A 27,171-nucleotide genomic window follows, 5' to 3' on the forward strand; every position below is an offset into this window, starting at 1 on the left:
TACCGCTCTGACGTAGATCATGCATAACCCTTATAAGCACACATTGATCCCCAGTGCTCAAAACGCCTATGTTGTGCCTCAATATGTGTGCACAAAACTTGTGTCTATGTGTAAGGATGATGATGTCATGCATGTTGTTGTGAGAAATTTCATGATAAGAGTTAGGTCGAATGGACACCACCATTGCGTTTGAAATGTGCCCCAAAAGACTCATGGATTGCATATATCTAAGTTCGTATAAGGGAGATATGGCCAAAAATGCGTTTTTTTGGGCCAAAAAACGCCCCTACGAAAACTTGTTTATGCTAATCCCCCACAATGTGGACCTAATAATCATAGCAAAATTAGCTCCTACATGAGATAAACACAAGTTAAAGATCTCAGCTCCACAAACCCATACATTGCTGCAGAATTCTTGCTCTAGATCCTACAATAAGCACACCTCAATACACTCCAATATGTGTGCAATCAAAGAATAACACTTCGATTGAATACTCCTAGAGAACGACTGCAAATCAACTCCGAATATTACACAAAGCACCCACGCCAATGAAGCAGCTCTCTTGCTGCCGGCAACCAATCGGCTCTGATACTAGAATGAAGGAAAGCATACGAGTGAAGTCGGATATGTGCAAGCCAGAGAGAGAGAGAGAGAGAGAGAGAGAGAGAGAGAGAGAGAGAGAGAGAGAGAGAGAGAGCGCTAACCCTCTTCTTTACAGTAGCACACGATAACACATTACTTCGTGTGTGGCTCATAAATTGTATATCTATACAATTAAAGGTCAGCGAGAACATAAGCGAGTGATGGGCGATGGATGCCCGACTTACATGGTTAGCAACCCCAAGCATCGCCAAGAATGACATCTTTCTCAACAGGCCGTGCTTACCAATCTCATAATGAATTCTCTCATCCATGTCAACGTCTTACGAAAGGAAAAGGTGCAAGCATAGATGCTTGCTTCTATAGAGAGGCCTTTACTTTGCATTCAGTGAACAACATCATAGAGCTTCCTTGTCTTCTGGAAGGGCATAAGACTTGAAGGTGCAAGCATTTGGTTCTTGTCAGACATGCCAAAATGGCTACTTGCATTGAACACACTACAAAAAGTTATTGTAGTTGGGGAGGGGCCCAATTGTAATGCATCAAACAAAGATAGTTTAGAGCTTCCTCAGCTAGCTTTTGCTAGGAAAGAAACCCTCACTTCGCATGTGGTTAAAACAACCTAGAGCTTCCTTGCCACACATATGTTGCTCATATCCTGCAATCGACGTGCCGCACCACATTTGGCATACATATCAACCAAAGCATTGCCAAGCACATGTATCCCCAACAACCTCTCCCGCAAGGCATTACCATGTATTCAATCTCTTCATGAACCAATATGCTGGCTGAAAATATGCGTCTTGGTGAATTTCTGAAATTATGATGTGATGCAGCAAAAGACAAGTGGCAGAACTTCTATTTTTTAGCGCTGAAACGATAGTAAGAAGAGAGAGAACAAATTAATTAGATGCGTGATGAGTGGGAGGATCGACCCTGATTCGCTGCACAGGTTTTTGAAGCTCTGAGCTGCACATGAGCATAGCAGGTTCTTTCCCGCTCTCACACACACTCTCTCTCTCTCTCTCTCTAACCCACCCAGCCACACACACACACACGCATACACACGTACACGCCCTTCTTAAGCAGACGACAGCGCACACACTTCTCTTCCTCTTCTGCGTAGTTGTTTCTCTTGTTCTACCTTGACGCTCGAGCATAATTTTGTCATCTTTATCGACTAAGTCGCTGCAATGAGTTTTCTGGGGAGGTAAGGTCTGAAGATCGACTACATGTAGAGCTTGTGTGGAGCAGCTAAACGGTGCCGTTGTTCTACTCTTTGCATGCATATAAAAAAGCACATTGAGCGATTGTTAGCTCCAATTCGCAAAGAATTCCTTCTTAGTTCTGTTTTCTGGTTTGTGACAGGTAGTTTCCATTGCCGCAGCAGTAACACCTACTAGAGATCCGCATCTATAATGGCTGCTCCTGCAGCAGCTAGCCTAGCTACTCCTGCCAAAGGCAAGTCGGGTGCAAGTTCTTCTGAGTCTTCGCTCAAGAGAAAACGTGGCGTTTTTACCAGGGAGTGTAGGTGCCCTTTTTTGCTCTATATTTTGACTCAGAGAAGAAGACTCGTAACTCTGATTTTGCAGTTCCATGTCATCAATGAAAGAATTCGTTTTTCTGTTTCTCATAAATGCCATTGTGGTTCCAAATTATCAACAATAATGGCATCGTTTCAATGGACACTGTGAAGCACCAATTTCACCTATGCCAATTTTAGATTCCTTTGTTTTATGTATTCGCTATTGTGTTTCCATTCCACTAACAATAAGCTTTCTTTGCCGGAAGTTACTGAGCCCCACGTTATTTTTTGGTTTGTATCGTCAACCGATGTTTATAGCATGGCCTATGGCCCTTGTGGGAACTCCACTTTGTGGTTTGATGTATCCATGTATGCCCTTTGGCCATGAATCATGTATAAATGATCATAATAACATTCTTCAAGGCAAGAAGGCATCACTAAGAAGAGTCAAATTTCCGTTTGTATACATGATGTAGATGAGGCTACTCCTAGAGTCAGCACTAAGTCTAGTCAATCTCCTAGCTAAGGAGCTTGATGTACACACATTGGATTCAATTGTAATGTCTTTATGGTGTCGTTTGTATTATGAATGGCCCTCTTATGAATCCCCCACCACCTGTGGTATCGAAGCTTGCAAGCGATTGATAGTTCCCAATCCTCTAGATGCTGTTATTAATCATTAGTTAACAGTTAATTTTTTCACTCTCTAGATTCTACTTTAATTCTTGATAAGGCAAGCATTGGGCATGTTGCTGAATTGAGTCCTTGAGCCACTAGCCTTCTTGATTCTATTGGCGTTGAGAGGAGTTAGTGTATTTTAAGAACTTTCATTTGCATTTGAGGCTTTCATTAGCCAACTTCCATTCAACATCTCCAACGAACAATCAATCGTAAGTGCTTCACAATCAAAGTAGTTGGATGTCCTGGTATTTAGTCAATACTATGCATGATGGAGCTGATGGTTATATTGTCTTGTGGGTGACTACCATGGGTCTATACCTTGCACTTTCCTTTAAGGGTGAATCTGGGCTTATCCTGGATTCATCTAGGTATATTTTTTAGTTGTATAGCGGACATGCAGACTTCATATTGTGAAGTTTTCGTCCGAGTTACGACCAGTTGATATTGTGCGAATACTTTCTATCTTTTGTGGTGTATGCCGTATCAACTACCTCATTTTTGTGGTAATTTTTTTTGATTTAATGCTTCTTTTAGTGCTAGGCTTCATTATGGCCGAGTCTGCCCTTGATCTCCGGAGTCATGGCAGAAACTCAGTAGGCTGAACTTTGTGTTGATGTATGCTCATGTGTGTGTGCGTGTGGTGTGTGTTGTGTGTTTGGGAGCATATGTTAGTACCTAGTTCTACACCCACTATTGGGCACTGACGACGTTAGTGGGGATGCCGTGGTATTTGGTCAATACTATGCATGATGGAGCTGATGGTTATATTGTCTTGTGGGTGACTACCATGGGTCTATACCTTGCACTTTCCTTTAAGGGTGAATCTGGGCTTATCTTGGATTCATCTAGGTATAATTGGATGTATCCTATGCTTGAATCTCAAGCTAATCATTCAATCAGAGGAAAGTTGAATTCATTCAATTGATTAGGCAATTTCAATTAGCATTCATCAGTTTGATTCTCTCTCCTAAATGTCCAATAAGAAGTAATCCTTAGTCCATAAAAGCTCTCAAGCTTTGTGTGTTTTGAGAGGCTTTATCAAGGGCTTCTAGGCCACACTTCAAATGTTTATTTGGACACCATCTACTATTTCAAATCCTCACCTTAATTCTGCAATCGTCACTTTTAAACTAGTGTGCAGCTCCCTCAAATACACAAAACCACTTGCTGACTCGGCTAGTTCAATTGACCACAGTTTGCAGCCATGTGGTGAAGTCAACTTTCAGAGGCTTTACTTTTACATTGAAGGCAAAAGGTTGGCTGAACTTGTGGAATGCCTGATTGTAAGCTACGGTGGTATAAATGGTTTCAGGTGACCATCCCGGTGGGCAGAATGTGTTTGGGATTTAAATATACTTTTTAAGCCTATTTTGGGTCATAAATTGTGTATCCTGGTATGGGGAAAGACGGACACAGAAATTTAGTGGGTGTGGATTTCACTCTTGGCAAAGCAAGGTGAAGGGTTATCTAATGAAGAAAATTCGATGGGCCACTGATTGCATGAGCATCAATATACGTATCTCGTACACACCATGAAATCTCCCATGCCAAGCACGAGTTTGAGTGAAAACCAAGTCTTATAGTTGTAAATCATATTTATAGCCTTTCTCTTGATCAAGACTCATGCTGACAATCTAGATTTGTTTGTTGGGAGTGATTGGGTGACTATAATTGTCTTTTTGTTGCCTGTCCTTAGTGATGTTCTAATGGCAAGGTGGAGCTTGAGTAGATTTGTTTTTGCAAGGGAGTCTTACAATTGATAAGAAAAGTGCCCATTTCAAACTGCGGGTTAGACTACTGAACATGCAGTCTGTGGAATCAGGAAGGAAAAGTATGAGCTCAAACATCGGAGTAGTCTGATAATGATGCTATGTTCTTGGGAGATCTGGGTGTGATTATTATTGTGGACATAAATGTTCAAAATCATTACTTTTTGACTGTCATTTGATGCTGCTGACTTTGATGTCCAAAATAGAAATTGTCTAGTAAGTTCTATGGTGCTGCATTTTTTACCTCTAATGATTTGACTGTCATTTGATGCTGCTGACTTTGATGTCCAAAATAGAAATTGTCTAGTAAGTTCTATGGTGCTGCATTTTTTACCTCTAATGATTTGGTCTAATTGTTTTTTTTTCTCTTGTTTGCAACAGTGAGGATCATGATGTATGGATTTGGAGATGATCCCGATGTAAGCTCTTTTGTGTCCTCTACTCTCCTTTTTCTCTCAAAAGCATTTGTTAATTTACAATTGTATTGACTAATCTCTGCTTCAGTTAGTCATCCAATTACACTGCATAATTTGTTTAACTTTTTCCTCAAATCAGCAGCCGTTCAATTTGTGGGAATTTATGTCAAAGGGGAAATTGTATAATTATGGACTTTACTGTCTCAGATAAGTAGCCTAGCTAGGTTTTCACATAGCTTCAATGTTGCCCTCGAATCGTATCGCCAATTGTCTGTGAATCAATGTGTCACATTGTCAAAGAAGCTTCTTGATGAATAGAGTTCCATATGTGCCTGCTGCATTTTCTCTATCACAAAATTGTTTACTGCAACATGCGAAGTAATATCTTGGAAAATACAAACATCAAGAACGGGAACAATCATGTGTGCATGATCCTTTCCCTGAGGAGAAGGGCACTAGCATGCCTGCATTTTACTGTCCATGAGGAGAAGGTTTGCCTTGGCTCTCATGGGATGTCTGCTGAAGCATATTATGTTTGTGGCAAGTTTCATTCTGTTTAACCACAAACGTCGTAAACATTAAAGATGTATCGTAGACCTTGTGGTCTTTGCATGCGCCAGTACCTGAAAATAGTGGCAGTATTTGTGAAAACGTTTTGCTTCCTACCTTGTTGGATACTTGCTACGTTCGCAACAAGAAGCACTTAAAAGGATGTGCTTAACTTGATGCATGTTAATCTTGGCATGCTCGTGTAATCACTTGACACTATTGAGTAGTAAACTCTGTATGCTACTACGTAGAATCTGCAACAATTAGATGATGAGTTCTGTTACAACTCAAAATAGCAAGATAATAAAGGGGGAGAGGAAGAAAATGTGTGGGAGCGGGATGCTGAAACAAATATCAGATCTTTATGTATCTGTCACGTACTGAAGCTCTACTTGGGGAATTGTCCTTGGACCTGTCACCTTCCAAACACTTAAGTCAGTCACTTTGAACTCCAAAGGTAGACAACCAATCTCTTGTGCATTGCTTAGGATGAAAGCCATAATTTCAATACATTTAATAGCACTTTTTAGTAAATCACAATCTACAGATGTCAACAGAAAGTCCGTTCATTTAACTTAGCAAGCAAAAAAATTACAAAAATTCATCCATTCCACTGAACTGCGTAAGTGCCACACATACGATTTTCCAGCGACATAGCCTGACTGCCATGTCATCAGGATGTCGTCATCACTGGCATGTGATACTACATTGTCATCAAATGCCACATCACTTTCTTAACGTCTCTAGTAGCAAGCTCAGCCTCAATTTCTGAGCCAACTTGATCATAGTCAACTCCTAGACTCTTAACAAAGTGGGGAAATAAAATTCTCTCTAGCTCCTTGGTCAAAGGAAATAAGTGCTTTAGTACCTTGAATTTTGCCATAGGCTTTGTGTAACTCTTTGGAGGAATTTGGAAGAGGTTGCTTTGTGGGCGGTTGATCAATTCTTTCAGGACAAGTATCAATGGTATGTTGAGTGTGAGCATCCAACATATCCGTGTTCTTTTTGTAGGGTTTCCTTGCTTTGTATACAATCAAAAATCTTGATGTGCTTGACTCTGTTGGTCTGTAGAAGTAGATTGGTTTTGTATACATTCGAAGATCTTGAGGTACTTGACTCTGTTGTTCGTAGAAGTATCCACGTTCTTGTTGTAGGGTTTCCTTGCTTTGTATATAGGCAAAGATCTTAAGGTACTTGACTCTACTCTTCTCTAGAAGTAGATTGGTTTTGTTGGTTTTTTCTCCCTAGAAGGAAGCTCTTGAGCCTTTATAGATTAAAGACAAGGTCACGTTTCATAAGCTTATAGCCAACTCTGGTGTGGTCCATGAGTTCTTGCAAAGTGATTATCTGTTTGGCAAGGCAATACTCTTGTAGTGGTGAAGGCAACCCAACAATGTATCTTTTTAAAGAAAGAAACTGGTAGGTACACATTTCAGAATCTTTGATTGTAGTTGTCCAAAGTCTAAGTAGAAACCATCTTCAAATTACCCTACTCTGCTATAAGTTGCACCACAAAGAGAAATGTGAGGTAGTTGTGAGCAAAAATATTTTTGAAAGCTTTCCGTACCCTTCAAGCATGAGGCTTTGTGGATAAAGAACTCAACCATTGCATAGCATTGTCCTTGACGTAAATGACTGCATGAATTCCTCTATATAATTTACACGTGAATAAATGTTCTCGAACGATTGTAAGAATTGACATTGTGACATCTCCTTGTCACAAGACGGGCACCATGTGCCAATAGAAAAGAACAAACTGAACAGACTTTTAGCACTTCATTTACAATTAACTGAAAGAGAGAGACGACATGCGACACGGAGTGGCGGAATTCTACCCCAGAGAGTATTGGCCCCAAACCTTGGCGCCCCTTTCGGTATTTCTTTATATTGCATCAACACAGTACAAGCCGGTACTCCAGACTCTGCACCTTCTCCAGGAAGCATGAGAATGAGCCCTAACCTCATATTTAAAGGCCCTTGGCCTAAAAAGAAATTACAGTGAAAAGTCTTCAAAACTCAAAAGCTTCTGGCCCAAAAGCAAAGCCAAAAAGCTGCCAGTGTAAATCACGGAAATCCGTACAGCCTGCCACGTCATCAACAAGAGCAAAACGCGGAAATCTCCCTGTTGCCCTTAGGGTTAGGGTTAGGGTTTTTGCAGCTTTAGGGTTTTTGGCAACAGAATTAGGGTTTGCAGGTTTTAGGGTTAGGGTTTCCAGAATTAGGGTTTGTAGGTTTTAGGGTTAGGGTTTTCAGAATTAGGTTTCAGTAGTTAGGGGTTTTGGCAGAAATTAGGGTTTGCAGGTTTTAGGGTTAGGGTTTCCAGAATCAGGGTTTCAGCAGTTAGGGTTTCTGGTAGAAATGGTTAGGGTTTCTGCTCTCGGGCAACCACGTCATCACTTTGTGACAGTTTAGGCCCCTCGGCCACATCTATAAGTTGGCTCCATTCTTTAGGCTTTGACACGTCAGCAGTTTGTTACACTCCCCCTCTTAAATGAAGAGATTGTGCAATCAATAGCATAGACCTCTCTCGCCATAGAGTGTGGGGTCCTTGGAGGAGGGTTTGACAATATTCTGGTGTCATATTCTCTACTCTCTTCGTCTCTCCGTCTCAGTACCTTCATTCACAGAATTTATCCACTTTGTTTGTGATCATTTGCACTCTCTCACTGAAGGAACGGAAGGCTTTCCCTTCCGCAAGTAAAAGGAATCCTTGAGCATAGTTCGGAGCACTCATCTTGAGCAACGTTCAACATTCACTTCCGCTGCACCTTACATCGCCACCGTGATTCTTGCATAAATGGGCTCAGATTTGGGTCCATGTCCAACTTAGTCTCTAGCTTCTCTCTTCCGGTCAAGTTCGATGTCACGTCGCCAAGTTGTGACAGATGTACTTGCCTAGGCTACAACTGCTCAAATATGCTGAAAATCATCTCTGGTGTGATCTTAAGTCACTGTATGCACTTGAATAGTCTTTCTCTTGGCAGCATGTCAAATACTTTGTGGAAATCCACAAAACAGCACTAGAATCTCCTCTTTTGCACCCTGAATTGATCAATCAGACACGGCTGAGTGTAATATTATGTGGTCAATAGTGAAGAAAATTTTGAATCCAGCCTGCCCAGCTGGTCATAATCCCTCCATCTATGCATATGAGCTGAACTCTGCCTTGAGCGCTACACCATGAAGCTTGTACAATGTATCATCATTGATGAAAGTTTGATCTAGCATACCTCTTGCATGTGGATGAGCATAAGGCATCCACTCTGCTAGAAGGCTCTCAAATATGAGCAATTGTCTACATACTTGTGTGATCAACCACTTGTCAATGTTGTAGATGATGTATAGCTTGTTCTGTTATTGAAGGAACAATGAAGGTAAACGTTGTATGGTGTGGTTCGGGTGTGTGTGGTCTCGTGAGTCTTAATTCGTTTGCTCACCTCTCTCTGAGTGATGATCTGCACTCATATGTATTATTGTTATGCTATGTTTACAGTTTCTACCGTCAGTTTGACTGACGCACTTATACATAGCTAGTTATCCTTTAGCAGACACTACTATAGTATTTCTTGTTTCTTTTCCGTACTCATCATCCCTACATCTATTTGTAGGGATGCTCCTAGATCAACCTGTGCTTGCAATACTAGCCCTTTTTTACCATGTAACATGCTGATGCATCAACTCCAAAAGCGCAAGTTATGCACGAGTGTGATGGTGGTGACATGGTTGTGCTGTGTGAGCAATAGAGCCCATGAACCTATGTGTGCATGAACCAAGACAAGTGACGATCTATGGACGAAGTCGATATATGTTATCAAAGCTAGAAGCATGCATGTGTCCTGATTGACGGGTCAAGGCCTGTGAAAAGTAGACAATCAATTTCATCGAGCTACCTTAGAATTATCAAAGAGCTACATATCCTCAAGTCTTTTATTTATTGGGCTTGGTGCAACAACATGATTAGAGTAGAGTAAAAACAGAGTCTCAATAGCGTGTTTTCTTGCTGCAGCCAATTCCTGAGACTGTCTCATTGGTAGAAGACATTTTGGTCGATTACGTCACGGAGATGGTAAGCTGAGATTACTACTTTGTGTCGTAGTATCGTTGAATATTATCTCAATCAGCAGTTTTGAATGAAATTTGTTTAATGTCTTAACAAATACATTGATTTTGATGTTCTGTGAATTGTTCATGACAGGTGCACAAGGCACAAGACATTGCATCCAGAAGGGGTAAGCTTACAACAGAGGACCTCATGTTCCTCGTGCGGAAGGTACAGTACAGAATTACAGATCTGTTGAAGAAACTCTTCAGTTGGTTTTTTATTAAAAATGCATTGTATGTGACTGCATTTTTGGTGCGTTTTTGTTGTCAGTACAATTGTGCCAATTGCAAGTGTCAGTTAGTTTAGACTCTGCGTTTCACGCTTGTATCGGCTTCATGTCACAGATTCTGTCGAGGCTTTATGCTTCTTGCCTCATGTGGTACTGTAAGCATAGGTGGTTCTTTTGTGCAATTAATGGAGCCCTATTAGAGACTAACTCAGGGTACCGTGGATGGGTGCCTGCGTTTACCTGCGTGCCTCCTGCACTCCTGCCCTATGATTATGCTTTTGATGTGTGTGGATTGTGCAGCCAACATGCCTGACCCTCCAGGGTTGCTGCTCCCTCATTATCCAGTGGATAACGTGTTTTTTGCGCTTTCATTTTCCTTCGTGGTAAGCACTGTTCTGTGTGTTTTTTTGCGCAAAGAAAAATCGTTTGCTGGACAGGGTCTCTTACGAGGGAAAGCCTTCACTAGATGGCCCATCTGATGGTAGATAAAACATTGGTTGGGTAGCATAGACTACTCATAACCAGTAGCCATACCCATCCATCACCCATCGTCATAAGAAGAATCTCCTTGCGGTGAATGTGGGGTCTCGTATTAATAGTAGAATTTCTGGGGACTGAATGTAGGATCCAATGAAATCACCCTTTCCAGGAAGCAAGGGCAGGTACTTGCGGCGTAGGCTGGGGAAGCAGACTGAAATGGGCAAGATAGCCTCCTCGGTTGTTGCATCAATTCCAAGGTCAAAGCCATGGTGCCAACGCCCAAAGTATGCTTGTGTAGCCTCCAAAGCCACGGCACTTATTGCTTATTTGAAGCACCTTGGCCACATGTGTGGCCACTTAAAATTGTATTCGATAATATTTGCGACTAAGAGTGTGTACGCCGATGATCTTGCCCACCTCTACCAGTAGGTGGGTTTGCACAGAATCCCAAACTTCTCCTCTGATGATATCCGCGACTAAGAGTATGTACGCCAATGATATGGCCCACCTCTATCAGTAGGCGGGTCTCCACCGAATCCCAAACTTCTCCTCTGTGGGGATGAGGGGGGGGGGCAAGGGCTGCATTAAGTGTCCAGGAGACGAAGGTGAGTCCTCCATCCAAGTCTGCTGCTTCAACAAGAAGCTCGTGGGGTGAGATCTGACTCGTGATGTAGGGAAACCCAAGGGTGACAAAACCGATGATGAGGAAAATATGACAAGAGGAGTGGGGGTGGGGGGTGGAGGGGCTAAGAGGCCATCGATAGAGAGAGGGTCCGGTGGGGGCTACTACAGAGGGGGTGCACTGGCGAGGGTGAGCGGAAGAGGCTTGCTAGAGAGAGGAGGGGAAAGGGAGCGATTGAATGAGGTGTAGCGGGAATAATGTGTCGACCACATGCTCCCCTCCTACTATGCAAGGTCTGCAAATCGCCTTTCCATCTCAAAGTTTTTGTCATGCTAGTGCCCCCTCAGGTCCTCAGAGCTTCTACACCTCAACTTCCACCCCCATGCAGCAAGAGCAGAGACCACCTCGTCCCCGCCTCGTCCGTCCAATCACCCCATTTGCCAAAGCAAGTGTCCCCTGCCCGAAGGGTCTCTGCCTTGCCGGCATTGCCCTGAGGCTAAGGATCATTACAATAAAGATTGTCCCAAGCAACATTCATCCACCTCTTCCAACCTCAGTCTGCCCTTGATCTCCGGAGTCATGACAGAAACTCAGTACGTTGAACTTTGTGTTGATGTATGCTCATGTGTGTGTGTGTGTGTGGTGTGTGTTGTGTTTGGGAGCATATGTTAGTACCTAGTTCTACACCCACTATTGGGCATTGACGACGTTAGTGGGGATGTCGTGGTATTTAGTCAATACTATGCATAATGGAGCTGATGGTTATATTGTCTTGTGGGTGACTACCATGGGTCTATACCTTGCACTTTCCTTAAAGGGCGAATCTAGGCTTATCCTGGATTCATCCAGGTATATTTTTTAGTCGTATAGCTGACATGCAGACTTCACATTGTGAAGTTTTCGTCCGAGTTACGATCAGTTGATATTGTGCTAATTCTTTCTATCTTTTGTGGTGCGCATGCCCGATCAACTACCTCATTTTTGTGCTAATTTTTTCGATTTAATGCTTCTTTAGTGCTAAGCTTCATTATGGTTGAGTCTGCCCTTGATCTCCGGAGTCATGACAGAAACTCAGTACGTTGAACTTTGTGTTGATGTATGCTCATGTGTGTGTATGTGTGTGTGTGTGGTGTGTGCTGTGTTTGGGAGCATATGTTAGTACCTAGTTCTACACCCACTATTGGGCACTGTCGACGTTAGTGGGGATGTCGTGGTATTTAGTCAATACTATGCATAATGGAGCTGATGATTATATTGTCTTGTGGGTGACTACCATGGGTCTATACCTTGCACTTTCCTTAAAGGGCGAATCTAGGCTTAATTTGGATTCATCCAGGTATATTCATCCACCTCTTCCAACCTCAGTCAGAACCAACAAGAGTTTACATTTTCGAAGATCAACCTGACTGCGGTAAGCGCCATTCCTCAACCGTCACCTGCTACTCATGTGGTTACCCCTAAGGATAGGGTGAAGCAAGTGGAGGAGCCCATTGGTGTCCTCACTAGGTCACAACGAGCAGCCCTAGACCTCAGTCTTCCTAAAGGTTCAACTCTTGTATTTCCTCCTCAACAACCTAGTCCGTCTGCAACAGCTGACAAGCCACCCCTTGCCAACAGCCGACCGACTTCTATGCTATCTAATATTGATGAGGCCTTCTTGGAAGCAGTAACTGACTGTAGCAGATCAAAGTCCCAGAACACGCCTTGCCCAAAAGCGAGAAGCCTACAACAGAAACTAGCTTGAAAAACACCTTTCAACAAGTTTTCCTTTACGACATGCTAAAGCTCGATGCAAATCTAAGAAGTGACACCCTTATAGTCATTCAGTCTCTGTACTCGGGTGCAGGGCCTAGTGGCAAACACCTCCTTGTATAGCCCTCAGAGTCCTACATGATTTCCTATCCCGTCGCTTTCCTCACCGATTACAGGATTCCTTGTCTCACTGTATCTATTCTTGGGCGCAAATTCGTCGGTGCCATAGTCGATGGTGGATCTGGCATCAATTTGATGCCGGAGTTCACTAAGGTGCATATAAAGTTTCTTACTTTCAGAGGACTCTTTACAGAGGATGCAAATGACCATGCTAGGAGATTTGTCTCCCTTTGGAGGGATCATAGGCTCAACAGAGAAGACGCCTACCTAGTGCTCTTCCTGTCAACCTTGGATGGCTTAGCCGATAAATGGTACAGTCAGTTTGCGGAGAACCATTTTACAACTTGGGCCATATTACAAAGGCAGTTCTGTGAAGTTTTCAAACCAGGGGACTTCCAAGAAAAGGTTTTGGATGAATTGGCCAACCTCACGCTACAGCGGCATGAGACTTTTGCAGAACTCATGACAAGGATAAAGTCTTTGATCGCAAAGCTTTCTCAACAACCAGGAGAATTCATGGTCAAGAAATGGGTGGAGAAGGCTCTTCCCAAGACTTCTCAGCAAAAGCTCTGAGAGAGTCTCCGACCTGAAGCCACTCTAGAGGAGTTTGTTGTGGTTGCTACTAGGATAGAAGGGGCTAGGAAGCTCTTCATCGACCCCCCTTAGTATTTTTGGAAAGTCCCTCTGACCCTTTGACGTCTTTACGCAGGGAGCTCGAAGCCGTGAAGTTATAACGAGCTCTTCAAGAGGAGAGATCATTTTCTCTTCGACAGGATGTAAGGTGGAGCAGAAGTGAATGTTGAACTTTGCTCAAGATGAGGGCTCCGAACTGTGCTCAAGGTTCTTATTTACTTACGGAAGGGAGAGCCTTCCGTTCCTTTAGTGAGAGAGTGCAATGGACACAAACAAAGTGGTGAACACTGTGAAAGAAGGTGCTGAGACTGAGAGAGAGAGAAGAATACGACACCAGAATGTTGTCAAACCCTCCTCTGAAGGCCCCACTCTCTATGGCGAGAGCGGTCTAATATTGATTGCACAAATCTCTACAATGCTTGGACTTGCCGACGATGTCGACGACGACGAGACGGGCTGAAATCTGAAAGCGCTAAGGGCTGAAATCTGCAAATCTTTATCTGCTGAATTCTGACTCTATGTCGGTGACGACGTCGATGGCGACGACGATGCGCGGAACACACAGATGCTGAAATCTGTGTTTTCCGGGCTGAAACTGCAAACTTGTCATAGAGACCTTGCCAACACACTTGATACATTGGAGTCCACATGGTGCATTGATGCCCGTCGCTATGGGATTCACGGAATCTGACCGAGCGGCGAGGATCTGCTGCGGGAAGGTGCGATTTGCGAGGTTTGGGACTTCTTCTGCGGGTTCTAACTGTTGAAAACTGAAAATGCTGGTCTATGGGCTGATTCTGTCGCGAAGGTCTGCAAAAACGTTGAGAGTGTCAGGTTGATGCAAAAACGTTGGGCTGATCTGGTCTCTGCTGTGGAAATTTGCTAACGCTAGGGAGTCTATTGTGTCTTGCTATGGATCTGCGGATCTGCAATGCAAAAACGCCAAGGTTGAATTTGGATCTCCTTGCAAAAAACGCTAGGTCAATTGCTTGGGGGAGGTCTTGCTGAGAAGGTGCCTGTTGAACCGAAGCTCCTGCTGCCTCTTATGCCGAAAAGTGCTAGCGCTAGGTTTCTATATATATTTGCTTAGCAAAATTGCCCTACCTACTTTTCAACAAAAGTCACTTAAAATAATAGGTGAAAAATGTTAAAAATAGGGAAAATAGGTTCTGTGCATTGGAAAATGCTCCTGATGGATTCTAATGGGAATGCTGATGATCATGCTAGATCACTTCCTATTCTAGACTGACTTGACTGAGCTGAACCCTGGTCATGCTGTAGCTTGTCCACGGACACATAGGGTTGGATGTGTCACGTGACACAGGAGAAGCCTCCACATGAAGAATCTTTAAGTGGGAGCTAGAGGAGGTCAAGGCTCATCAGGATATTAAGGCTATGGTCTGGTGTAGCTCCTGCCGTTCTCCAAGGCATCCTCCCCAGGAATGCCCGCTTCGAGCTTACTCTCACTTCTGTGAGAAGTCTGGCCATGATGACAAGGAGTGCTACTATTTGAAGGGACTACGGCAATTACAGCAGAGCCTTGCCTCTACGCTTCAACACGGATTGACTCCTGCATCCAATGTGGTTTCTCCCTATGGCTATCCAAACCACATGCCCCCTCTGTTGACAACCCCTCCTACTATGCAAGGTATGCAAAGCGCCTTTCCATCTCAAAGTTTTTTATAATGCTAGTGCACCCATAGGTCCTCAGAGCTTCTACACCTCAACTTCCAACCCCGTGCAACAAGAGTAGAGACCACCTCGTCCCCCGCCTTGTCTGTCCAATTGCCCCATTTTGTGCTACAGGTGCGCGGAATATGGGCATTGCCAAAGCAAGTGTCCCTTGCCCGAAGGGTCTCCGCCTTGGCGTCATTGCCCTGAGGCTAAGGATCACTACAGTAAAGATTGTCCCAAGCAACGAGCATCCACCTCTTCCAACTTCAGTCGAAACCAACAAGAGTTCACATTTCCGAAGAGCAACCTGATTGCGGTAAGCATCGTTCCTCAATCGTCACCTGCTACTCATGTGGTTATCCCTAAGGGTAGGGTGGAGCAAGTGGAGGAGCCCATGGTTCTCCTCACTAGGTCACAACGAGCAACCCTAGGCCTCAGTCTTCCTGAAGGTCCAACTGTTCCATTTCCTCCTCAACAAGCTAGTCCGTCTGCAACATTTGACAAGCCCCCCCCTGGTGCCAACAGCCGACCGACCTCTATGCTATCTGATATTGATGGGGCCTTCTTGGAAGCAATAGCTGACTTGTAGCAGATCAAAGTCCTAGAACACGCCTTGCCCAAAAGCGAGAAGCCTACATAAGAAACTAGCCTGAAGAACACCTTTCAACAAGTTTTTCTTTGCGACATGCTAAAGCTCGATTCAAATCTAAGAGGTGACACCCTTACAGTCAATCAGTCTTTGTACCCGGGTGCAGGGCCTAGTGGTGGGTACCTCCCTGTACAGCCCTCAGAGTCCTACATGATTTCCTATCCCGCAGCTCCCCTCACTGATTACAGGATTCCTCGTCTCACTGTATCTGTTCTTGGGCGCCAATTCTCTGGTGTGATAGTCGATGGTGGATCTGGCATCAATCTGATGCCGGAGTTCACTATGTTGGCTTTAGATCTGCAGCTTACCTGCCCTGCTCTCTTCACAGTTATATTGGCCGACCAGAGGACAATAACCCAATGGGCATTGTGGACAAGGTGCATCTGCAGTTACAAGACTTCATTCTTTAGCTTGGATTTTGTTGTGGTTCGTCTCCCCAAGGTTGAGGGAGGATTTCCTCTACTCATCGGTAGACCATGGCTGCGGCACCCTAAAGCACTCCATGATTGGGGAAACAACGCCATGTGGATACATACTTCTGGCTCCCCAATGAAACCAATTCGACTCGAAGTAGGTATGGATCCCGTAGTTCTCCATAGTTCATTGTTAGTGGAGTCCAACTCCGACCTAGAGCAGCCTCCCCCACCCGAGGGGACCGACGAAGATCTACTGCAGTGGTTGGAGGCTACCACATCATTGCCATGCTATGTGGACTCTATTCAACCCTTGTTTGAGGATCCACCCTCTACCCTTGCTCCTCCTACTGAGACTAGTGAGCCACATCATCTAGAAGCAAGTGTTACAGTCACTGAGGATCATACTTATGTTGCCCCCACGATGGAAGCCATGGGCCTTGGTGAACCTATAACACATCATAGGAGGGGAAAGAAATCTCCTTTGTAAGAGTTCACCAACGTCTCACCTCTTCCCTTAGCCTCCTCTATGTCCGACTCCCCGCCCACGCAAAAGCACTTTGTAGTGTATAACGACTTACCCATCGAGGAGCTTGCACCAGGATGGTTACAAGAGGAGTATGTTGATTTTCACATTGATCAGACACCAACCTATGATGTCTCAAAGCTCCAAGAGGCGGCTCAATCTTCATCTTCTGATGTCTTCTGATGCACCTTCACCAACTACACCTCCTCACTTGGTCAGAGAAGTCAACCTGGGTGACCCTGACAACCATCAACACATCCTCTTAGCCACTTGGTTATGGGATCATCTTGCGCTACTCGATCAAGTAGTCTCTTTTATGCACTCCTTTAAAGATTTTTTTGCCTGGTATTACAAAGATTTCGAAGGAATCCCACGGTGTTCATGCTATTCCTCTGGTTGAAGGAGCTAAGCCTGTTAGAGGCCGAGCTTACAAGCTCAACCTTAGGTATGCAGAAGCTGTCAAGAAAGAGCTAGAAAAGATGCAAGAAGCAGGGATCATTGTACCGGTGGAGCACTCTGAGTGGCTATCACCCATGATCATAGCGCCTAAGAAGGAATTCATTAAAATCCGCGTGTGTATCGACTATCGCGCTCTGAAGAAGGTAACTATCCCAGATGGTTTTCCCACACCCTTCATTGAGCGTGTGCTCGAAGATGTGGCAGGGCACGTATTTTACAGTTTCATGGATGAGTTCAGTGGCTACAATCAGTTGGGCATCCATTTGGGTGATCAACTCAAAATGGCTTTTGTGACTCCATGGGGTATTTTCATTTACACGAGAATGTCTTTCGGGCTGAAAAATGCTCCACCGTCTTTCAATCGCACAATATATCTCATCTTTTGTCCTTTTCTCACGGATCATCTTCGTATGTTCATTGACGATTTTTCAACCTTCTCGGGTGCTCAATGTTCAACCCCAGTGGAGAATCTAGAGGAGCACCTCGTTTGCTCTCTGCCGTCTTCCTCAAGTGCAGGGCGACATGTCTAAAGCTCAATCCGAACAAATGCCATTTTTTGGTCACTGAAGGTACACTATTAGGCCATGTGGTGCCTGCTATAGGTTTAGCGTCTGACCCAGAGAAGATAGTAGCCATCATGAAGTTGCCTCCTCCCATCAATCCCAAAGGTGTTCAGAGATTTGTAGGCCACACAAGCTCATTCGTATGTATGCACAGGTGGCTCAACCATTGACACGGCTGACCAGTGCTACTGTACCCTTCAAATGGTCAAAGCCCAAGGTCGAAGCATTTGTATATCTCAAAAAAAGCCTAGCTCAAGCACCTATTCTAGTTGCCCCTGATTGGTCTCTCACTTTTCATGTGCATACGGATGCCAATCAAGTGGTTGTGGGTGCTGTGTTGACTCAGCCTAGCAAGGAGTTGAACCTAGATCGGCCCGTTCACTATGCAAGTCAACTACTCACTAAAGGTGAGCGGAACTATAGCACGACAGAAAGGGGAGGTTTGGCTATTGTGTATGCTCTACAAAAATTTCATCACTATTTATTGGGAGTCCACTTCAGAATCATTAGTGATGACCATACTCTGCCCTATTTGGTTAATAAGCCGCAAGTTGTAGGTTGAGTCTGGAGGTGGTTACTTCTATTTGAGGAGTTCGACTCTGAGGTGGTCCTCTGTCCTGGCAAGCATCACGTCATGGCTGACAACCTCTCTCGCATTGAAACTAGAGAAGAAGCTATAGGGATTGCGGATGACTTTCCAGATAGCAATCTCTTTAAGGTGGATACAACTCCGGAATGGTACTTCTCCCCCGGCTCAACCACGTAATCGGAAGTATCTGCTTGTGGCTATAGATTACGCTACCAAGTGGGCAGAGGTCGTGGCACAACTGATTGCATTGGAAATACTGTGCCAAAGTTTTTGCACGGAAATATAGTGCAGGTTTGGATGTCCCCTGGAGATCACCAATGATCGAGGCAGTCACTTTGTTAATGAGATGATTTCAACTTTACTGGCCAACTACAAGATTTTTTATCGCAAATCTTGTGCCTATTACCCTAGAGCTAGTGGGCAGGCCGAGAGCACAAAAAACGTTTTGATCGCCCTCCTACGGAAAGCATGCCATCTCCATCTAGCTTCATGGGCTCAAGCTATCCATGGCTCCCTCTGGGCATACCGCACTTCCTTCAAAGCGATAACCACTCACATCCCTTTCCAACTAGTCTTCGGTTTGGAAGCCATAGCTCCTTTCGATTTCAACTCAGTCTCCCCTCGAGTAGGCAGTCTTCGTGCTGATTGGGGTATGGGCTCTGCCTACATCTCTCGTCTCTCCCAGCTGGAAGAGAGTTGCTTTTGTTAGCTTCCAATTCACTCCAAGCGGAACAGCTCCGTCATAAGGCGTCGCATGACCGTCATCTTCGCCAGTCGAAATTCCAGCCTGAATCATTAGTGCTACTCTATCAAGCTCGCTACCAGAGGAAATCCAAAAAGCTCATCCCTGCTTGGCAAGGCCCTTACAAATTGCAGGGGATTCTAATTTCTGTCCCAAGGAGTTGTTCAATTAAACACCCTAGAACGCCTCCCTCTGCCCCTAGTCAATGGCTCTCGGATTAAGTGCTGTCATTCTGGCCTTTAAAAATCTATCGGCTTCCCCTCTGATGGTCTGAGCCTAGTCTCACTATTTAGTAGCTGCTTTCATCACCTCTTCTAATTGAGTTCACCTCTTCTATCTGAGTAGGTCTACTTTGTGTTGATGGGTTTAGCTTCTGATTGTTCCATGGTGTAGTTCGTGCAAAGCACCAAGTGTATGCTATTCTTAATTCTGATCGTTGCTTTTCTATCCTGGTGTACTCTTTATCTTCCTCGCCTAATTATAGTTCTGGGTCACTCATCATATTACTCTCTATTACCTACTTTGTCTCTGATGTGTCTATTGTGTCTCTGATCGCTCTCATTGAGTGGGTGTGGGGGTGCTCTTCAAAATGTTCCTTTACAATTCAAGCTGCAACATACATTCAGTAATTCAGCTTACCTGTGTGAGCACTTACAGTCAATTGTTTCTGTTGCACTTCTGGGTTTTTGTTACTGGTCCCTGCACTGGTTAGTCTCACCCTACTGTGCATCAATCGCTACCTTCAATTGCTAGTCCTTGCCCTGTTGTGCGTCACTCGCCATTCGCCTCAGCTGCTCACTGCACACTTCAGTTCCTCGCCCTCGACCTGGCCTTGCACTAGCCTTTCGCCCTCGTCGTCGTCCTCGCCCCAACCTGGCCTCGCCCTTCGCCTTCGTCCAAGCCTCGCCATTCGTCCTCTCTATTCGCCCTCGTCTAATTCGGCACGACTTTCGGCGTTCGTCTTTTTGCAGGCCACATAATTTTTATCAACAAGGTGATCTAGCTTTTAATTTTTAACAAAGCCAATACCATCTAGCAGCGTATCAAAATTACCTGCACACTTCGCAGTTTCCCTGCACATCGTTTTCAGCGCTGGACTGCAACTCGCGTCCAGTCCTACTCCATATCTGGTTTCCCAACTTGCATCGCAACCTCTCCTCCCTCCTTGTTGACCATCGTTGGTTTCTCCTTGGCCACCCTACAGACAGACAGAGTGACCAAGACGGGGCAAAGCGATTTTGAACACAAAGAAAGGGGGAGGCTGAGAGGTTTAATTGCTATGCAGCCCCCATTATGTATTGGGTAGTGCAAACTATGCAACAGAAAGCAGATGCCATTGCTGTCTCTAATCCGCAGATGATGCCAAAGAGCAGTCAGGTCCATTGAGGGCGCCCAAAGAAAAAGGTACTCTACGCGAAAGGGCTAAGGTACATAAAGACTCAATCGAAGAGCTGACAACATTACCTTTCTCAGAGTCCCAGGTTAAAGTCTCTAGTGTCAAGGCCGCAACTCCAACAAATGTGATCGGGGTCACTTCTGTGGCCACCTCTACCTTTACTCCACCTATTGTTAGTGCTGCAGGGACTCTGAGAAAGGTAATGTTGCCAGCTCTTCGATTAAGTCTTTATGTACTTTAGCCCTTTTGCGTAGAGTGCCTTTCCCTTTGGGCACCCCGGATGGGCCTAACTGCTCTTTGGCATCATCTACGGATTAGAGACAATAATGGCATTTGCTTTCTGTTGCATAGTTTGCATTACCCAATACATAATGGGGGCTGCATAGCAATTAAACCTCTCAGCCTTCCCCTTTCTTTGTGTCCGAAATCGCTTTGCCCTGTTCTGCAACGCCTTAAAGAGCAGATGGTGAAAAGGATAGGGTAGACAGTGGCAGAGACAAAAAAATTCACCACACACAATAGGAGAGGAAGAAACCATCGCCTTGTCCGATGCGAGTAGTAAAAGGTAATACTGTAAAATCGTGTACAATTGCTGATTTCTTGTATATTCAGTATGTGAGTGTGTCAACGGCTCTTGGCACACATTTTTGCACAAGGATTATGTTTGTGAAGCCTCCTACTGCGGTTATGTTGCCGAAATTACGCTAGAGTAGGTCATTTTTCAGCCTAGTAAAAGCGGAACAGCTCGTAGGAATTTACTGGTTTTCTGTCACAAAGCGATGACGTGGCGGACATCAGTAACCCAATTTTTTGCCAGAAACCCTAATTTTTGCCGCAAACCCTAATTTCCGGAAATCGCGGAGGCTATAAAATTTTTTTTTTTTTGGGGAAAATGATGAGCGACGCGAATTTTGCTTTTTTTTTTAAAAAAAAGAAGAGAAAAGACTCTCTAAGAGAGAGAGAACTGATGCTTTTTATTTTAAAATCTTTTGGGGCTTTGCTTTTGGGCATCCCTTGTAACCTTTAAATTAGTGGTGAGGGCCTCACTTCTCAGAGCATCTGGACGCAGAGTCTGAGAGTGAAACCCTAACCGCTCTCTTGTACTTTGATGTGATTAATATAAAAAGAAATACCGAAAGGGGCGCCAGTCTTTGGGGCCAATATCTCTAGGCACGGAACTCCGCCGGGCCAGTGTACATTTATTGTGATCTGGGACTTGTTTTGAAGTGGTTATTTGGTGCTGTCGTGGTTGATTCTTGACTTGGAGTGTCCAAGTCTGTTACAATGGTATCAGAGCACGGCCGATTTCTCTGCTACGGGAAATCCGATCCCCGAATTTTTTTTCCGCGGCACCTATGGCTTCAGGCAATGATCAGTCGACTCCCTCTGCATCTGGAGATGCGGGCTGGGATCACAATGAAGATTCAGGCAGAGAGTATGGCCAGCCTCGGCCTACTCAGGCAGAGCAAAAAGAGATGGAGTGTCGTCAATTGATTGGCTATGTAACAAAGATGATGCTCAATTTTGCCAAGGACCCGAAGATGGCAAAATATATGAACCAGACCTCTTTGGAAGAGGTACAGATCGAGTGGCAGAGAACCACAACACCACTCCCGAAACCCGCTCTCAAGAAACCTTCTGCCTCCAAGAAATATACGGAGAAGGAACTAGAGAACGTGGTTGATGCACGGATTGCTCAGCTTTTCGACGTGCAAAAGCACGGCAAAAAAGCAAAAGAAAGGCACTGACTTCCCGGGATATTTGGGTCGTCGGTCGACATTTGACAAGGCAAAGAAACAGAAGAAGCTTGTTCGATTTGAAGGAGTACCCAGTTCTTCTTCTTCTTCTTCTTCTGACAGTTCTTCTAGCTCTTCAGATTCGAGCGAAGAAGACAGAAAAGGTAAAAAGAGAAGCAAGAAACAAAGCTTCGGAAAGGGCAAGAAGAAGGCTACATCTCGCCCAGAGACTAACAGTTCTACTGAGGACTTGTCTACAGACAGCTCAAATTCTGATCATGGAAACTTTTATGCGAACAAGAATTTTTACAAAGCCAACCAGTATGACTTTCTCGAAGATGAAAGCAAGAAAGTCTGAGAGTTTAAGGAAGGTGGCCACTCGATCAAGTTTGATACTTTTCAGGATACTCAGATGCTTCGAAGGCTTTGTCTTTTATACAACAGTTTGACATCGCTTTCGCGGGAGGATGCTATTCAGAGCCTCCAAGATTCGGAGAGCTACCTCTTACTTTAAGGGGAATGCTCGTACTTGGTGGTCCACGCTTCTTTTAAACAAGATTGCGCCAGTTAAATGGCTGAAATTTAAAAAAGCTTTTTACTTCTTCTTGGTTGATGCAAGAATACGAACGAGATATACGAGCTGCTTGGAACTATCTTCGGATGACCAAGAAAGATACAATTAATGCTTATTGTGAAAGATTCTGGAGCTCTTTTCTACCCGCCTCTTCATTCAAGAAGATCTCGTTCAGAGAACAGATTAAGTGGTTTACCTTGGGTCTACCTACAGAGATCCTAGATCACTGCTTGGAACAGAAGTCAGCTTCTATTCAGGAGTTGATGAGTCATGCGAAGCGGGGCTTTGCCATTCACTCTGGCAGTCTGACCTACCCTATAGATGAGGCCATGACACAACGGGCCGAACAGACTTCTGGGAATGAAAGTAGAAAGAAAAAGAGCAACGCAGAGAAAAAGGATGCACGACCCAAGCTTATTCCTGAGGAGAGAGCTCGCTTCATCAGAGAGGGGAAGTGCTTTGGATGCGGGGAACACGGACATATCTCCGCGAAGTGCCCTTAAAAGGCACAGAAAGAATAGAATGATAAAGACGACGACAGGTCTGAGAGTTCGAGAGCAGCTGAGGAATGTGGCAAAAAAGGCAGATAGAAAAGCAGAACTGGTACCACATGGCGTGGGACCTGCACCGAATCTAATGAATGAAAGTACAAACTTTGCCGCTTTTGGGGCAAAGTGAAGGATCAGGAAGCTCTTTTGAAGGAGTCAAGGCCAACTTCTTTTTACTTGGAATTGGCGGCTCCATTTGGAATTACGCCCGACAGACTGACGCCACAGGCAGAGGTAGTTCGATTGGCACCCGGATGGGATGTTGCCATTACATCGAGCATTGGCAAACTTCGTTTGCAATGACAGGGGTGTTCAGGGCACGTGAGTGACGTTCTACTCAGGATCCCTTGGTACCACAAGAACTACGCCGTGGTTGACTATCGGGCCGAGAAAGCGACTTTGATAAATGAAGGGCTTAGAGATTGTACTTGATGAACTTTAGTTTCTTACTCATTCTTTTGGGAGAGAACTGAACGCTGGATAAAGTTTGAATATGTTTTGACCTGATAAAAAAAACGCCAAGATTTTTCTCCACACTCATGCCGATTGCTTTTCAGAGGGCCTGAAGATCAAACCATTGATCTGATACCTGGAAGCACGCCACTGAATCGGCCACCTTACCGTGTGAGCCGAGTACAGAATGAAAAGATTATGAGCCCAGTGAAAGACCTCTTGGAAAAGGGTCTTGTCCAGCCTAGTACACCGTATTGCTCTCCAGTGTTGTTGGTTTTGAAGAAAGACGGATCTTGGAGAATGTGCATCAATTATAGCACTCTCAACAAAATCACCATCAAGAACAGATTTCCGATTCCTAGGATCGATGATATACTTGACAGGTTACAGGGATCCTCATGCTTTAGCAGGATTGACTTGAAGAGTGGATATCATCAGATCAGGATAGCACCGAGAGATGTCTACAAGACAGCTTTTCGGACGACTTTTGGGTTATTTGAGTTTTTGGTGATGCCTTTTGGCTTAACCAATGCTCCTGCGACATTTAATCGGATGATGGACAGGCTTTTTCGAGAGTACAGGCTATTTGTTGGCACTTTCTTTGACGACATCATTGTTTTCTCCAAGAATGAGGGAGAACACAGAGATCATCTGCTTCAAGTCTTTCAAGCATTACGATATCACACGCTAGTGATTAATGCAAAGAAAAGTGAATTTTTTCTACCAGAGATAACACTTTTTGGGACACATTGTGTCAGCACAGCAGGAGTGCAAATGGACCCGGCCAAGATAGAGACTATCCGTGATTGGCCCGACTTGAGGAATGTCCATGAAGTTAGAAGCTTCTTGGGACAGTGTTCGTACTACAGGCGGTTCATACGAAAGTTTGCAGAGGTTGCTTCCCCTTTGCATACCTTGACTCAGAAAGGAGTACCTTTCTCGTGGGGACCCACAAAGGTGACTGCCTTTCCGACATTGAAAGAGAAATTGACTACGGGACCTATTTTGACTTTGCCGGACTTGCAGAAGTCATTTGAAGTATATTGTGATGCTTGTGGTCGTAGTCTGGGTGCGGTCTTGATGCAAGAAGTGCATGTCATAGCTTACGAGAGCCGTTTGTTCTCTAGGTCGGAGATGACAGCACAGATCTATGAGAAAGAGCTTTTGGCGGTTATCCATGCTCTTACTCAGTGGCGGCATTACCTACTCGGAGCGGATTTTACTGTCTTTACAGATCATCAGAGTTTGCGCTACTTCTTGTCACAGAAGTAGCTTTTGGAAAAGCAGATGCGGTGGGCGAACATCTTGTCACAGTTTCACTTCCAGATTGTCCATGTGCAGGGACAGAAGAATGTTGTGGCAGATGCTTTGTCTCGGAAACCGTTGGTTCTGGCTGTTTCCGCGATACATCATAGGAGCTTCGAGGATATGGTCGATAAGTATGCCATAGATACAGATTTTGCAGATATTTTCACACGGATACGGGATGGGGAGACAGTAGCTGGATACTCCCTTCGGGAAGGCTACTTGATGAAAAAGACTCTTGTGGGTTACACAGCCGTTGAGGGAAAAGGTTATGACTGAATGCCACTGTCCACTTTTTACGGGTCACCGTGGCATTGCTACCACCATGAAAGGGGTAGAGAGATATTTCTTTTGGCCGAGACTCAAGAAAGATGTGGAAGAGTTTGTGCGCAGTTGCTTGGTATGCCAGAAGGTCAAGTTTGACAAAAGGCATAAAGCACAGGGATTGTTACAGCCTTTACCCATACCCACCCGGCCCTAGAAAAGTATTGAAATGGATTTCATTTTTGATACCCGAGAACACAGAATGATCACGATGATTTTCCGATTACATGGCAGTCTGAGACGATTGTCTCCGACAGAGACCCCAGATTTATGAGTTTGTTTTGGAAGGCAATTTGGGAGAACATTAGCACGCGGTTACAGTTCTCGTCATCGTTCCACTTGCAGACTGACGGGCAATTTGAGATTGCCAATTCAATGATTTTAGATTTATTGAAGTCTTGTATCTCGGATCAGAAGACTCAATGGGAAAAGAACTTACCTTTGGTGGAATTTGCCTACAATAACACGATACACTCTTCGACGGGGAAGACGCCATGTGAGATTGTTGAAAGTGCTGCGAAGGTTCCATCCTTCCTGAGCACGAAAGATTCGATATTTGAAGCGGATGAATATTCGCGAGATTTGGATACGGCTTTTGCCAAGGTTCGCGAGACTTTGCAGGAGTCTCAAGAACGACATAAAAAGGCAGCGGATCGCCATCGTCGTGACTTGAAATTGAAGGAGGATGATTGGGTGCTCTTACTTTTGAGAAGGCACGCCTACGAAAGAAAAAGGGAAAGGAGAGGCTTTTTCCAAAGCTTAGTATGCGATACTACGGACCTTTCCAGATCACTGACAAGATAAATGATGTCTCTTCCGATTGAAACTGCCAGATACTTGGAGGATTCATAATGCATTGCATGTGAGTCTCTTGAACCCTGTTAAGGGTGATGTGCCTGATGATGGGGAGCCTGATGAGCAACCCAAAGTGGAAGAAAACGAGGAGATCCTTGTTCATGAACAGATTTTGGCACATAACGATACGAAGAAAGGTAAAGTGCGAAGGCGGTTCTTGGTTTAGTTCAAGAACTTTCCTGCACTTGATGCGAAGTGGATGGAGGAGGAGGACCTAGCAGATACTCCTCGGATTGTGAAACTTTACCTCGACGTTTTGGTTTAGCATAGTCTACTCCAAACGGAACCCAGAAACTCAGCTTGGCCGAAGATCTGGTGCAGTGGGATGCACAAGAGGGGAGTTACTCCGCTTCTTTGTCAACAGATTCTTGATTTTGATCCTAAAGTCACTGATGTCTCTTTGAGCTTCAGGGATACTGAGAGCTGACAGTATTCTGTTGGATGACTTTATGAAATGGAATTCCTGATTATGATACTGATTTGTTCTTGACTTCTTGTGAGTGCAGGAACTGACAGACGAAATGACTGCAGCATTTTGGCCTGATTGATCTCCAATAGACATGGCTGCAATAGGGGTTAGTCAATCGGACATCGATGAGGTCCCGATTGGACCTAGATGTGATTGCTAGCTACATTGCCGATAAATCACGGTTTAAGATCCAAATGAATGTTGAATGTCATGTGATGTCCTGTGATGTCTGGTGATGTGACTGCCGATTTTGTACATGTGCTAGATGTGTGTTCCTAGTACGTAGGTTCTAACAGTCAGTGTCTGCTAAGACGTTTTATGGCTTTTGTCGGTTTTGCAGGCGTAATCGCGGTCGATTACAATGCTTTCAAGAGGGGGGTATGTCACAAAGTGATGACGTGGCGGACAACAGTAACC

The 27,171-nt window shown here is 44.5% G+C and overlaps 1 protein-coding gene across 1 annotated transcript in view; it reads left to right on the top strand.

The window, feature by feature from the left end:
* The first annotated feature begins 1,507 nt into the window (after positions 1–1,507).
* Positions 1,508–27,171, top strand: part of TAF13 (TBP-associated factor 13) — a 53,916-nt gene continuing 28,252 nt past the window's right edge. Inside the window, exons 1-5 of the mRNA XM_086504788.1 lie at positions 1,508–1,811; positions 1,970–2,128; positions 4,958–4,995; positions 9,548–9,607; positions 9,737–9,811. Of these exons, the coding sequence (XP_086360914.1) occupies positions 2,020–2,128; positions 4,958–4,995; positions 9,548–9,607; positions 9,737–9,811 (282 nt within the window). The 5' untranslated portion in view covers positions 1,508–1,811; positions 1,970–2,019. The remainder of the gene's footprint in view (positions 1,812–1,969; positions 2,129–4,957; positions 4,996–9,547; positions 9,608–9,736; positions 9,812–27,171) is intronic.

The sequence above is a fragment of the Adiantum capillus-veneris genome, chromosome 28 (assembly GCF_014529385.1).
Source record: "Adiantum capillus-veneris isolate H3 chromosome 28, ASM1452938v2, whole genome shotgun sequence".
NCBI lineage: Eukaryota > Viridiplantae > Streptophyta > Polypodiopsida > Polypodiales > Pteridaceae > Adiantum > Adiantum capillus-veneris.